Raw genomic sequence first — 11,596 nt, 5'->3', positions numbered from 1 at the left:
TGTCGGGGATCTAGGGATTGGGAGTGAGCTGGCGACGACGGGGTGGGAGACGTTGCCGGGCGGGAGTTTGAATGCACGGTTTTCGTGACGTGAGTAGAGGGGTTGGTTGTGGATGAGATGAGATGAGAGGGTTCCACGAAAGGAGTAAAGAGCGCTGGATGGTTGCTATCAGGGAGTTGGATGGTACGATTGTGGATATCTGATGCAACGGCATGTTCTCGTATTTGATAGGGGTATTTGGGCGTTGCCTGGAGTTAGCTGTAGTGGCGGAAGTAGGAGGTATGAGTACGCCATATTGTTTCACACCGTCATGCGTCCTGAAAACGTGAGGAGAAAACAGCGTGTGCCATAAGCGTCCCGCCACCGACGCTCAAAACGGATCTATCCTATCCTACCAAAAACCGTACCGAGACAAGAGGAAGGAATCAGCAACGCCAGTGTGACCACGCCATGCAGAACCAAAATGCGTACCCACACCCCGAACCCAAAAGATACATGAATCCTATTACGGATTACTAAGCGCCAAGCACGCATCAACTGCTAATCCAACCCTGCATCAATCGTTAGCACACATCCAAAACGATGGAAGAGGAAGCTGCTAGCATACCTCCCCTCCTTCAGCCTCACAACATCATCAATAACCTCCCTATCTAGCCCGGGAAACATGCCCGCCAGCGTCTCAACCACAACGCGATGCTCCTGCCGCTGAATGCGCCGCGCCTCCTCCGCCTCGGCACTCGCCTGCCGCGCCGCCGCGTCTTCAGCGCTCAGCCGCTGCGCCGCGCACTGCTGGTCCTGGCTCTTCCTCTCCTTCTCGCTCGAGCTGCGGGGCTGGTCGCTGCTTCGGCGCGGCAGCCGGGGCGCGGGGGAGAGGCGCGGCGTGCTGCCCGGCTGGGGCGTCGCCGACGGTTGGTTCGGCTTCGTGTGCGAGCTGTCCGAGTCTGAGAAGATGCGGCCGATGGTGCTGAGGGGGCGCTGGATGGTGCGGAGCAAGCCTGCGACGGCGGCATTTTCTTCCTCGGCAGGCGGTTCGGCGAGGCTGCTGCTGCCGTTTTGTTTGAGGCTTGTGGAGCGGCGAGGGGGTACGCTTTCGGCATCCAGGGAGTTGCGGGGTGTGACTTCGGGCCGGCTGAGGGCTGATTTTTCGTAGAGGTGGAGGTGGGGGGAGGGCATGCGCCGGTGTCCGGGGTGGCCTGGGGTTGTTGGGGGGTGGGCTTGGAGGAGTTTCTGCTGCTCGGCTTCTTCTTCTTCATCTTCGGCGTTGTGGCGCTCCGCGATTGCGGAGACGGCTGCTTCGACGTTGGCTTCGAAGTCTGCGTCTGAGATGGTGAGGGAGGTGCGGTCGAGGTTCTCGATGAATTGGACTGCACCCATCTAGTGATCTGTTAGAGCTGAGATGAGAGATTTGGAGTGATATCTTACGAGAGATGAAATGTAGTAGCCGGCCTCGCCTCCTAGCTTGTCTTGGTTACGGAATCGCAAAATGTATTGCACATTTGACACTAGATGGTCGGGATTCGCTTGTAGAACAGTATAGATCAGAAGAGGCACAAAGGCATCAGCTGACTGATCTGACTGTGAGGTCCGTAGAAATCCTGCAGTATGTTTAGCTTGGTCTGAGCGGCCTCGAGCGTGCACACCCACCAAAAATGACCTTGCAGCAGTTCAGAACACATATCACCTTGTCTCTTGGCGCACGGTAGCTCTTAATCTTGAGTAGCTCTGCGCAGAGTTAGCTTACAACGCCTCCGTGCTCCATACGGTAAAAATAAACAGTATGCCAACCTTGTTGAGCCAGAACTAGGAACTTCCGACCCTTGTCACCAACGGCGCCGATATCGAGATGCTCTTCCTTCACCCATTTATATATTCGTACTTTTTGGGCCAGGACCTCGTCTCTTTCGACGTCTTCTTGATGCTGGCCCCTCCTACCGTGTCCCACTTGTTCTTGTCCACGTCGTGATCTGCTTTTCCCTCCTGCAATGGGCTCAGGTGGTGCTATTGCGGGCGAGAAAGTTTGTGAATATAGGCGGTTCATAACAAGTTTCTCCATGCCTTCTCGGGCATTGTCAAACTCAGCGTCTGATACCGTCCGCCAGACCTCACATTGTGCCATCTTCTTGCTAATGAACTCCAAGAAATCTCCAATGATCTTGACTTGTTCATGAACCATCCACTGCTTCTTCCCGAACTCGAGTAGAAACGAACGGAGGAACTTAGCTACGGGGTCAGCTGACTTATGTCGTAGTTGCTCGAGAAAGCGATGGAAGTCAAAGGGCAGATCTGGTTCAGGGTCTGGTTCTGGAGGAGGTGGCTTGTGTATAGCTGGGGAGGAGGGGTTATCGTTTGTTGGAGCTTTGTTTTTTCCAGTGTTGAGGCTATAGAGAGAGGAAGTCCTGGGCGGTGGTGAGCCAAGAGCCCTGTTGGTGAGACCGGATTCTTCGGTGTTGTGAGTTATTGAAGCTGCACTCAGGGGCTCCAAACTCGATCTCCTTGGAGGGTGTATGGGAGACTCCAATACAGGTCCAGCAAATTCTAGCCGAGGAGACATGATCTCTTCCATACCGAGAGCCGCGCTCTCGTCGTCGAACTGTTCCATGATACTTTGTATCTCAGACCGCGAATCGTCCACATCCTGGACTCCTATATCCTTTTCGTTGTATTCAGCCGCATCGGCGTCCTCCGATTTCCTTCCATGGGCCTTCTCATCTTGTATTAGAGGTGACTTCGTTCGGACTGGTGCGTCTTGACCCGAAGCTAGATACTTGTCGTCCTTCGGTGGCGGTGGAGGAGGAGGCGGAGACCGCACTTCCCCCTGTTTCGAGGGCAGATCTGGAGGAGGAGTTGTAGCTCGTGTGGCCTTCTCATTCTGGGCTATCGCTTGCCCATCCGATTTCCCAGTTACTGGTGGATGCAGCTCTGGCTTTGCGCCGCCAGCCCCACTACTCTCAGTTTGAGAGCTTTCTACGAGCTCAGCTGCCAGCGAGCTAGTCTTAGCTTGTGCGGCATCCTCCTTGACTGTAGTCTCACTAGTGTTTATCTTATCCTCTTCTTCAGCACCTGCCTGCCCCGCTCCCTGACTCGGTGCATCCTGCTGTGGGTTGGAGCTCTCGGCGAGAGGCTCCTGAGGTGTTGCGACCTTCTCAGACAAGTCCAAGGGTTTCTCTCCGTGATGCCCAGCTATTTCTGTCTCGCCAGCCGCAACCTGGTCTTCGTGGGGCTCAGCAGGTGGACTCGGGGACGACATGGACCGTGGTCCGGCGGGGCGAGGGCTGTGAGTGTCAAATCTAAGTCAAAAGCCGGCCCATGGAAGAAGTGCACGCCGAGAAGCTAGAGGAAATGTGTTTGTCGGAAAGAGTGGAGAGAGTGTTTTATAGTTAGGCCTTGGAGGCACGACGCCTCCATCCATGCATCGTCGATTGATGACGCACAGGCCAGCGGCGCCTTGAAGCCGAAAGCTCCGACGCTAAATTTATCGTGCCCAACCTTGCTTTGGCTTCATGCACTTCAGCCTCACCTTCAACACCCGCTCACCCCGTCTTGGTTTACTTCCCTCGTTGCCCGCGGCTACTCTACAAGGCCGCAGCTCATGTGTGGCATCTTCTTTGCCATAAGTTGCAATGGCTACGCCACTCCAAATCCTGGAACGCGACAGTTTTTGAACAAGCGCGGACCTGATCGTGCGCAAGAGCACCAAGTGATTGTTCAAAAGTCGCCTAGCTCGCCCAAGATATACCTCAGCTTCTTTTCTACTGTGCTTTCTCTCCGAGGAGTAGACGTGGTGGCACAGCCCCTCGTTCACGACAAGTCTCAATCTGTTTTATGCTGGAACGGAGAAGCCTGGAAGATTGGATCGGAACATGTCCAAGGGAATGATTCCCAGAAGGTTTTAGAGCTTCTCGTAGAAGTCTCCTCAGGTGAAACGTCCGAAAGGAGTGCTTCCGGGGACCGCAACATTCTGGCCGCCATCTCGTCAATATCGGGACCTTTTGCGCTAGTATTCTACGATGCTCCGCGTGGCCGTGTTTACTATGGCAGAGACTGCCTTGGAAGACGCTCACTGCTGAAGAGGACTAATACTGAAGAAGGACTAACCCTTTCTAGCATCTGCAGCACCGATATCGCGGATCACTGGACTGAGGTCGAAGCAGATGGTATCTATGCTGTCGACATTCTCAATACCGAGGATGCCGACTCCGCTATCCTCAATGAAGCCGGGGCAAGACCTTTACATATCAACCATTTTCCACTGCTTCAAAAGGATGCTACCAGGGATATCGCTAACGGTCTTGTATGCAATTGTAGACATTCACATCAATGACAACTGACTGGCCCTAGATCTTACCTTTCCCAGCCTTGAACAAGACAATTCCTACCAATGCCTCGACCCTGTGTCTAGAATCTCCGTCCGTGGAACGCCTCCATAGCTTTCTTTCTCAGTCCGTTGATTTGCGGGTCCGAAACATTTGCCAAGCATGCGACGTCCGACAGAATTCAGATGCAGACGCGAAGGTCGCAATCCTATTCTCGGGGGGGCTAGATTGCACAGTTCTTGCTCGATTAGCCCACGATAGTCTTCCAATGAGCGAGAGCGTCGACTTATTAAACGTAGCATTTCAGAACCCGCGAATTCACAGGACTCAGGAATCTGGTGCTTGGGAGTCTTCCCCATATGAGCTGTGCCCAGACAGAATCACCGGGAGGAGATCCCTTGCCGAACTCCAAAGAGTATGCCCGGGCCGTTATTGGAGATTCGTCGAAATCAACGTTCCGTACACAGAGACAACAGCGCACCGTGAAGCGGTGATTGAGCTGATGCATCCTCACAACACGGAGATGGATCTCTCCATCTCATACGCTCTTTATTTTGCTTCCAGAGGCGCGGGAGCCCTGCGTGGATCAGATGATTCCGAGATGATTGAGTACACGACACCGGCACACGTCGTTCTATCAGGCCTCGGAGCCGACGAGCTCTTTGCAGGCTATCAACGGCATGCGACTGCTTTCTCTCGCCATGGATTCCCTGGCCTGGTCGACGAGCTGGAATTAGACATCAATCGTCTTGGCAAACGTAATCTCGGGCGCGATGATCGAGTGATCTCCAACTGGGGTAGGGAAGCAAGGTTTCCTTACCTTGACGAAACTCTCCTCGCTTGGGCCTTGGCCTGTCCGTTATGGGAGAAGTGTGGGTTCGGTCAACATGCCTCAGAGCAGTCATCGAACCCCGTAAGCGGGATAGAACCCGGAAAGAAAGTTCTAAGAGTACTTGCCTGGAAATTAGGCATGAAAGAAGTTGCTGTCGAGAAGAAGCGCGCAGTGAGCAATCACATAATATCAAACAAAGCCTACTGTTTTGTACTGACGACGCTTAGATCCAATTCGGCGCGCGCACAGCCAAGATGGAGACCGGAAAATCGAAAGGTACCCATCTTCTGTCATGACATCAAACCCACAATGTAAGAAACCACACTTTTCTTTTCGTTCGATTTGTTTTCCCCTTTTCGCTGTGATGACGGGCTTCGGCCCAACAGATACTTGGTAGATCCTGAGGCCCCCTGCCCTGCACTGTGGCGTGAACACAACCTGCGTTTCTGGTTCGGATCTTTCTGAATAGCAGTGAGCCGGGTTTTGGAATCGTCCCAGCGTCAGATGTAAGAGCCCTAGGATCAATGACCCTACTAAAGGCAAGTCTGAGAAGCGTTGTGTTTCTAGATTTCAGTAAAGCGACTCATGTTTCAATTGAGAGATGCTGACGCCCAAGCTTTACACAGGAAATTCGGTACTTTTATCACAAAGAATGGACTGCTATGTAATTTATAACCTTTGTTCATTGGAACATGATATTTTGTAGGCTTATTGCCAGTATTTCATGTGAACTTGCTTGACGCTGTCCATTTGGATACTGCCCATGCGACAGAATCATATGCTCCTCGTCAGATCTCCTACAATCCGGAGAACCCTGTTCGAAGTACTCCGAACCAATTCTTCTCCATGTGAACCGCTTCCATAATCCCTCTTCCCGCCCCGCAGCCTGCCAGTGACTGCCATGCCTTGCACAAGCCGATCCGGCGGAGCCCGCCAGTAGCACTATAATGCTTGGGTATCGATGCGGTCTCTAGCCTAATGTACTTGCTGTGTTTTCCCTGCTCTTCGCGGGGTGCCTCGTACTTCCTGTCAATTGAATGGCTGAATTTTGTGTCTCGTATTGTTCCTCTTCGATGTTCTGATCAACCAGCGCCGTGGTTCTCAGATCCGGTCGCAACTGCGTCCCCAAACAGCACACGGTTCAGCCTCGAGATCTCCTGGTCCAGCTTGTTCCGTTCAATCTCGAGCCGCTTCAGCCGCAACTTCATGCTCTCGCGCTCCGATTCGCTCATGATCCTAGGCGCTTCCGGTTCCACCTGGGCATTCTGCTGTTGTCCGTCCGAGCCAGGGGTGCTGCTGGCAGGCGTGATTGGGTCGCCGAGGATCTGCTGTTGGACTTGCGCCATGGGGGCCTGGAGTTGCGGGTCTAGGGTCAAGTCGAAACCGCTCAGCAATCCGCTCGCGCCCATCATGCTACTCTCGCCGGCAGTGTCGTCCACGTCCATGTCGTCATTGCCATTGGCCGTGAGATCCCCGTCAATGGCCCCGTTGCTGTGCTTTTCGCGCATGTGTTCTTCGAGTCCGAGGAGTGTGGCGAAGCCTTTGGATTTCTTGCGGCGCCAGCAGGACTTGTCCGGACAGGAGTAGACTTTGTCGCTGTGATCATGGGATTTGAGCCCGTGGACGGCTTTGCGGTGGTCCATGAGGGACTTGATGTCGGGGAAAGCGGGGGCGTCGCAGCCCTTGAAATTGCAGGTCGTGTAGGTTTTGTATTTATCCATTTGCTTTCTGAGACGGGATAAGCCATGTGAAGTGAATGGGAGATAATCTGTAGTATCTCTGAGCTCGCTAGATCGAAGTACTCACTTGACCTCTGAGATATCCTGCCCCGGATAGGCCTTCTTCAGCGCCCCGTTCATGATGTTCTGCACTTCCTGGCGGCTCAGATACAGCCCTCCGGCCTCTTTCAATAGATCGCGTCCGTCGGCCTGATGCGCCGTGTCGCGCAGATACGCGAGAATGCCGCCAGCTTCCCAGCTCTTGAAAAAGTCGTCCAGTACCAGCTTGCGGACCCCCGAATTGCGCTTGATGCTGTCAATGTGCTCGAGCGTATGGCTGTGCGGTTCCCCCGTACGCTCCACCTGCCTCTTGCCGTCCGGATAGATAGTCAAGCGGAACTTGGCCTTACATGTGCCCCCCTCGCGGCGCTGGCGCGGGCGACTGTTCTCGTGGATGGGCGGCGGCGGAAAGTTTGTCTTGCGAATCAGCCGGCACCCGCCGTAGACCTTGGAGATGCCGCTGGGGTGTGGTCCTTGTGGTTTCTGGTGCACACACCAGACGTTGTCGATGTAGGGCCAGAACTTCTCCCAGACCTGGGGCGTGAGCTGGACGGGCGTGTCCAGGGCGAAAAGCAGGGCGCGGTGGAGGGCGATGTCCTGCGGGATGGTGTTGAGGGGTGAGACGGTGGTGAGGGCCGTGCTGGTGGAGGGTTGGGTGGTGGTCTGGGTGGGAGCGGAGGCGGTCGCAGGCGATGACTCCATGGCGGCGGGTCTGCGAAGTGAGGTGGTGGGTACGCGATTGAGTTCCGAGGGTCGGGTGCGCGGCGCACGTGCCGTGATGGGGAGCGTAGTGGGATGCGCGCGTTGGGGGGTGGTTAAAAGGGACACAAGATGGAGAGGTGGAGTTGAGCTTGGGGACCGACCCAAGATCGGCGACGGTCACGGGATCTGGAGGATGCTTGGCGAGAATTAGCTTTCGTCTTATCCGCAATTGAAAGGCGTCGGTCATCTCTTCGGATCCCAGAACTTCGTCACAAATTGCTTCGATTAATTTCCAACCTCAGGAATTGCCATGTCTTTGCCATACCAGAAAGCGCGGGCGGAGATCGACGCAGCGCACGCCCTCGATCCCAAGAAAATAACACTCGATGGGAAAGAAGTCCCGTACGAGCTTCACTATGCGCAGAAAATGACAGAATACCTCACACTTCGTGCGCCAGAGGCATCAGAGCCCCTTTCTCTTGCGGTCCGCGCCCAGCACTTCCGCCGCTGGGAAGTACCTCGAAGCTCGTACCCAATGACCCGCGTTGGTTATCACGCCTGGCGAACCTTTCTCAAGAAGCGGCAGGCAGAGCTGGTGGAAAAGATATGTAAAGAGTGCGGATATACGACAGAAGTCTCAGAAAGAGTGGCCGCACTCATCCGGAAAGAAGATCTAAAAGAAGACGAAGAGACACAAGCGCTCGAAGATGTAGCGTGTCTCGTTTTCCTAGACGATCAATTCGAGCAGTTCGAGAAGGAACACGATGAAGACAAGATCATCAAAATCCTGCAGAAGACGTGGGGCAAGATGACGGATCAGGGACACGAGTTGGCATTGAAGATTCCCATGAGCGGGCGTCCGCAAGAACTGGTGCAGAAGGCCCTCGCAGGATGATTGTATTGGGGTATCTATGGTACAGGAAGTGGGGAGAAACTGCTGAAAGTTCGGGGTTTTACATTCCAACAGAAACAAGCCAAGGGTTCAGAACTTTGCCAGTCTATGCCGATGAGAAGCCAAGTAGGAGTCGCTGCGCCTCAACCCATTTATGCGCCGCCTTCACGCTTCGCATATTCCTCCTCGATTGCCTCCTCATACCTCTTCTCTGCCGCCAACTCGGCTTCAGTCTTGGACTGCTCGGGGCCGGTCGATTGGGTCTGGTTAGACTGGGTGGATGCTTGAGTGGCCGCCTGAACAGAAGGGGCGTTCTCGGTTGTGGTTGTGTGGATGGGGATAGGCATCGTGGGTAGATTTGCGACTTTTGTGTAGTATTATGGATTCGAGGATTAAGGAAAGAATATTTACAATCCAAGATGTATATGGGTCCAGATTCCCGGTTTGTATGTTATTTCAACGTTGCGGGGAGGTGGGGAGATTTTATATCTGACCGGACGCCACGCGACATATCGTCATTGTGGCGGTGCAGATCTTGGCGCTATGGCGAAAAGCTTCGTTCTGCCCACCGTCACGTGCAAATTAAAATTGAAACATTCACACGACACCAAGGTCAATTCGTCATTTGAACCTGAAGAACATAATTGAGTGGCATGGTCAGAACGATCATGTCGCCATAACGCTCCTTCGTGATGGTGGGCCGAGGTGGTTGGTGCGTCGGTTGTGGTTGCCCCGTCAATGGTATTTACGAAGGACGGGGAGGCAGAAGGTGAGGCCGGCTGAGCAGCAGCATCACCAACTCCTCAGCACAGTAAGAGAAATCCATCATACGACCCAAAGTCCCGTACACGAAGCCTCCGTTGCAGGGTTATCACTCAATTGCGTATGCGCACTATCTAAGCCGTGCGAACGAGGAGGAGTCGGTGGCTGGGAAAGTCGGGTGGCAGGTACGTACCAACCTCCCCGTTCCACCCAGCAATAACTGCCCGCTGCCATTGCCCGAGTCTCCCGTATACCTGCATTCCTCACGCATACTTTCCACTCGTTCAGAGCTAACATCTACATTCTTGCGACCTCGTTTCTGAGCTATCCTCGAGCATAGCTAGCGACTGGTTGCACGAGCTAGTAGACCATCTGGACCGACCCCGCACTACCACCATCGTCGTCCACTCCTAGCGACAAGAGCTGCGTTGCTCTGCCGCATCCCGCGATTGACCTCCTCTTGGCCAACTCCGGGCTGCCTACCGCCAGCATGCGGTTCCTCAAAGCTTCATCCTCCCTTCTCGCCTTCGTGGCGCTCTCCTCTCTCGCAACCACTGCGCTCGCCAAACCCTATCCCGCACACATTCCAGAGCTCGCCAGACTGCACAATGTCACCGAACAACGACTCGAGCTGCGAGACTGCGCGAATCCATGCGGCTACTACGGCCAGCTCTGCTGTGCCTCCGGCGAGTCCTGCTACACGGATGCCAGCAACCAGGCACAATGCGGTGCCGCAGCCGTGACTGCCGCTGCAACGACGGGTGGCCAATGGATGTACTACACCTCGACGTGGGTTGAGACTGGCTTGGTCACTCACACCTCAGTCTACAGCTCTTACGTCGGAGCGACTGCGGCGGCCACACCCACAGGAACCTGCACCGGTGCTCAGTCCCCCTGCGGTGGCATCTGCTGCGATAGCGGATACTACTGTTTGACTTCCGGACAGTGTGCCTTGGTCGGGGCTGGGAGCTCAGGAGGCGTCTCTGGTACACTCACCCCGTCTGCCCCATTACGCCCAACAAGCTCTGGTCTGATCATCGTCACAGCCACCGGCACCCCGACGACCACTGTTCCATTCTCATCTCCCATTGCGACTGGAGCAAATGGAACCATGACTCCAGTAGCATCTGGGGGAGGCGGTGGATTGAGTGGCGGAGCTATTGCTGGCATCGTCATTGGCGTGTTGTTTGGTATTCTGCTGCTCCTTCTACTCTGTCTCTTCTGCTGCGCCAGAGCTCTCTTCGACACTTGTCTTGCCTGTTTCGGTCTCGGCAACAGGAACCGAAAGCACACTCATGAGGAGACTTATATCGAGGAGCACCGCCACAGCAGCGCGGCCGGTGCTGGTGGACGTCGCTGGTACGGAGACCGTCCCGGCCGCCCCAGGCCGCCAAAGAAGGCCGGTGGTGGCTTCGGAAACGCCTTGGGCATCGGTGCTCTCCTTGGAGGCGCGGCCATTGCTCTTGGGTTGAAGAGGCGACACGACAAGCACAAAGAGGAGAAGAGCGAATACACCGGATCAAGCTACTACACCGATTACACTAGCACAAGTGAGTATTTCCTCTCCCTGAGTACGAAATAAAACAAGCACTAACAAACATCTAGGTAGTGCAAGTTCAGATGATCGACGGACACGGAACACACGCCATTCGTCACGGCGCGGTTGATTGATGCTTTCTTACCTGTACAAAATTCTCAGCTTTGGTTTTTCTTTGCATCATGCGGCCGGCGTCGGGTTTGAATGCATTTCGAGGTCTGGTCGACATCTCGCCACCTCTCTGGGCGGAGTTTTGGGACGTCTCAAAGTTGGAGGATCCCGCGCAGGAAACGCGGCTAGAAGGGTAATGATGGAACGGGTTGCGTTTGGAGGATGATTAAAGTGTCTTGAAACGAACAGAAGCACGGATATGTCTATAGAATGAAGGAATGAAGGTCGGGAGCGAGAGATATTGGGTCTTTTGCAGACTTTAAATAACAGTCCAGTCTATGAAGTATTTCATGCCTTTTGACACGGGCGAATAAAGTGATGTGAAATGTGGGAGAGGCTCATTAGCAGCTGGGAGACAGCATGATGTGTCGTCAACATACCTAACAGTAATATTCATACACCAAAATCCAATTTTTAGGCCATCTAACGTTCATTCTAAGTTACAGATTCCCAAAAGATCTAGTGTGTGATTAGTCAGCACCACTTCCCTTCCGTCTCATCCTTGTTTTCGAGACCACCTGAATCCATCTATCTACTCGATCTCCAATATGTTCCCGCAACCTCGTGCAAGAAATACCGACTACGGGAAAGGGGTATGGAGTCTTTGCT

The 11,596-nt window shown here is 54.1% G+C and overlaps 6 protein-coding genes across 6 annotated transcripts; 3 read left to right on the top strand and 3 right to left on the bottom strand.

The window, feature by feature from the left end:
• Positions 1–241: 241 nt before the first annotated feature.
• On the bottom strand, positions 242–3,344 carry BDZ99DRAFT_407180 (uncharacterized protein). Its single transcript, XM_033716471.1, has 5 exons — positions 1,786–3,344; positions 1,645–1,722; positions 1,423–1,595; positions 608–1,374; positions 242–551 (listed from the first exon to the last, which is right to left on the bottom strand). The coding sequence occupies exons 1-5, from the start codon at positions 3,245–3,247 to the stop codon at positions 506–508; spliced, it is 2,526 nt and encodes an 841-aa protein (XP_033583371.1). The 5' UTR covers positions 3,248–3,344; the 3' UTR covers positions 242–505.
• Positions 3,345–3,589: 245 nt separating this feature from the next.
• Positions 3,590–5,441, top strand: BDZ99DRAFT_375648 (uncharacterized protein; the record flags this gene model as incomplete). Its single annotated transcript, XM_033714989.1, has 3 exons — positions 3,590–4,291; positions 4,339–5,316; positions 5,373–5,441. The coding sequence occupies 3 exons, from the start codon at positions 3,590–3,592 to the stop codon at positions 5,439–5,441; spliced, it is 1,749 nt and encodes a 582-aa protein (XP_033583370.1).
• Positions 5,442–5,843: 402 nt separating this feature from the next.
• BDZ99DRAFT_135581 (uncharacterized protein) lies at positions 5,844–7,745 on the bottom strand. The gene is made up of 2 exons (XM_033712640.1): positions 6,952–7,745; positions 5,844–6,873 (listed from the first exon to the last, which is right to left on the bottom strand). The coding sequence occupies exons 1-2, from the start codon at positions 7,623–7,625 to the stop codon at positions 6,228–6,230; spliced, it is 1,320 nt and encodes a 439-aa protein (XP_033583369.1). The 5' UTR covers positions 7,626–7,745; the 3' UTR covers positions 5,844–6,227.
• A 338-nt stretch (positions 7,746–8,083) lies between these two features.
• Positions 8,084–8,655, top strand: BDZ99DRAFT_458283 (uncharacterized protein). The gene has a single exon (XM_033718881.1). It carries the CDS (start codon positions 8,161–8,163, stop codon positions 8,518–8,520), a length of 360 nt encoding a protein of 119 aa, XP_033583368.1. The 5' UTR covers positions 8,084–8,160; the 3' UTR covers positions 8,521–8,655.
• Positions 8,656–8,669: 14 nt separating this feature from the next.
• On the bottom strand, positions 8,670–9,123 carry BDZ99DRAFT_566238 (uncharacterized protein; the record flags this gene model as incomplete). The annotated part of the gene is made up of 2 exons (XM_033727564.1): positions 9,012–9,123; positions 8,670–8,881 (listed from the first exon to the last, which is right to left on the bottom strand). The coding sequence occupies exons 1-2, from the start codon at positions 9,034–9,036 to the stop codon at positions 8,670–8,672; spliced, it is 237 nt and encodes a 78-aa protein (XP_033583367.1). The 5' UTR covers positions 9,037–9,123.
• Positions 9,124–9,673: 550 nt separating this feature from the next.
• On the top strand, positions 9,674–11,026 carry BDZ99DRAFT_135493 (uncharacterized protein). The gene has a single exon (XM_033712638.1). It carries the CDS (start codon positions 9,770–9,772, stop codon positions 10,859–10,861), a length of 1,092 nt encoding a protein of 363 aa, XP_033583366.1. The 5' UTR covers positions 9,674–9,769; the 3' UTR covers positions 10,862–11,026.
• The last annotated feature ends 570 nt before the right edge of the window (positions 11,027–11,596 follow it).

This window comes from Mytilinidion resinicola (assembly GCF_010093595.1).
Source record: "Mytilinidion resinicola strain CBS 304.34 unplaced genomic scaffold BDZ99scaffold_2, whole genome shotgun sequence".
Taxonomy (NCBI): Eukaryota; Fungi; Ascomycota; class Dothideomycetes; order Mytilinidiales; family Mytilinidiaceae; genus Mytilinidion; species Mytilinidion resinicola.
The sequence above is the reverse complement of the archived record's forward strand: the minus strand, read 5'-3'. Positions and strand labels throughout refer to the sequence as shown.

Coding starts and splice junctions, on each gene's coding strand:
- BDZ99DRAFT_407180 (XM_033716471.1), bottom strand. CDS start 3,247: ATGTCGTCCCCGAGTCCACCTGCTGAGCCCCACGAAGACCAGGTTGCG. Junction 1,375..1,422: donor GCTACTACATTTCATCTCTC/GTAAGATATCAC, acceptor ACAGATCACTAG/ATGGGTGCAGTCCAATTCAT. Junction 552..607: donor GTGAGGCTGAAGGAGGGGAG/GTATGCTAGCAG, acceptor CGATTGATGCAG/GGTTGGATTAGCAGTTGATG.
- BDZ99DRAFT_135581 (XM_033712640.1), bottom strand. CDS start 7,625: ATGGAGTCATCGCCTGCGACCGCCTCCGCTCCCACCCAGACCACCACC. Junction 6,874..6,951: donor CAGGATATCTCAGAGGTCAA/GTGAGTACTTCG, acceptor ATCCCGTCTCAG/AAAGCAAATGGATAAATACA.
- BDZ99DRAFT_458283 (XM_033718881.1), top strand. CDS start 8,161: ATGACCCGCGTTGGTTATCACGCCTGGCGAACCTTTCTCAAGAAGCGG.
- BDZ99DRAFT_135493 (XM_033712638.1), top strand. CDS start 9,770: ATGCGGTTCCTCAAAGCTTCATCCTCCCTTCTCGCCTTCGTGGCGCTC.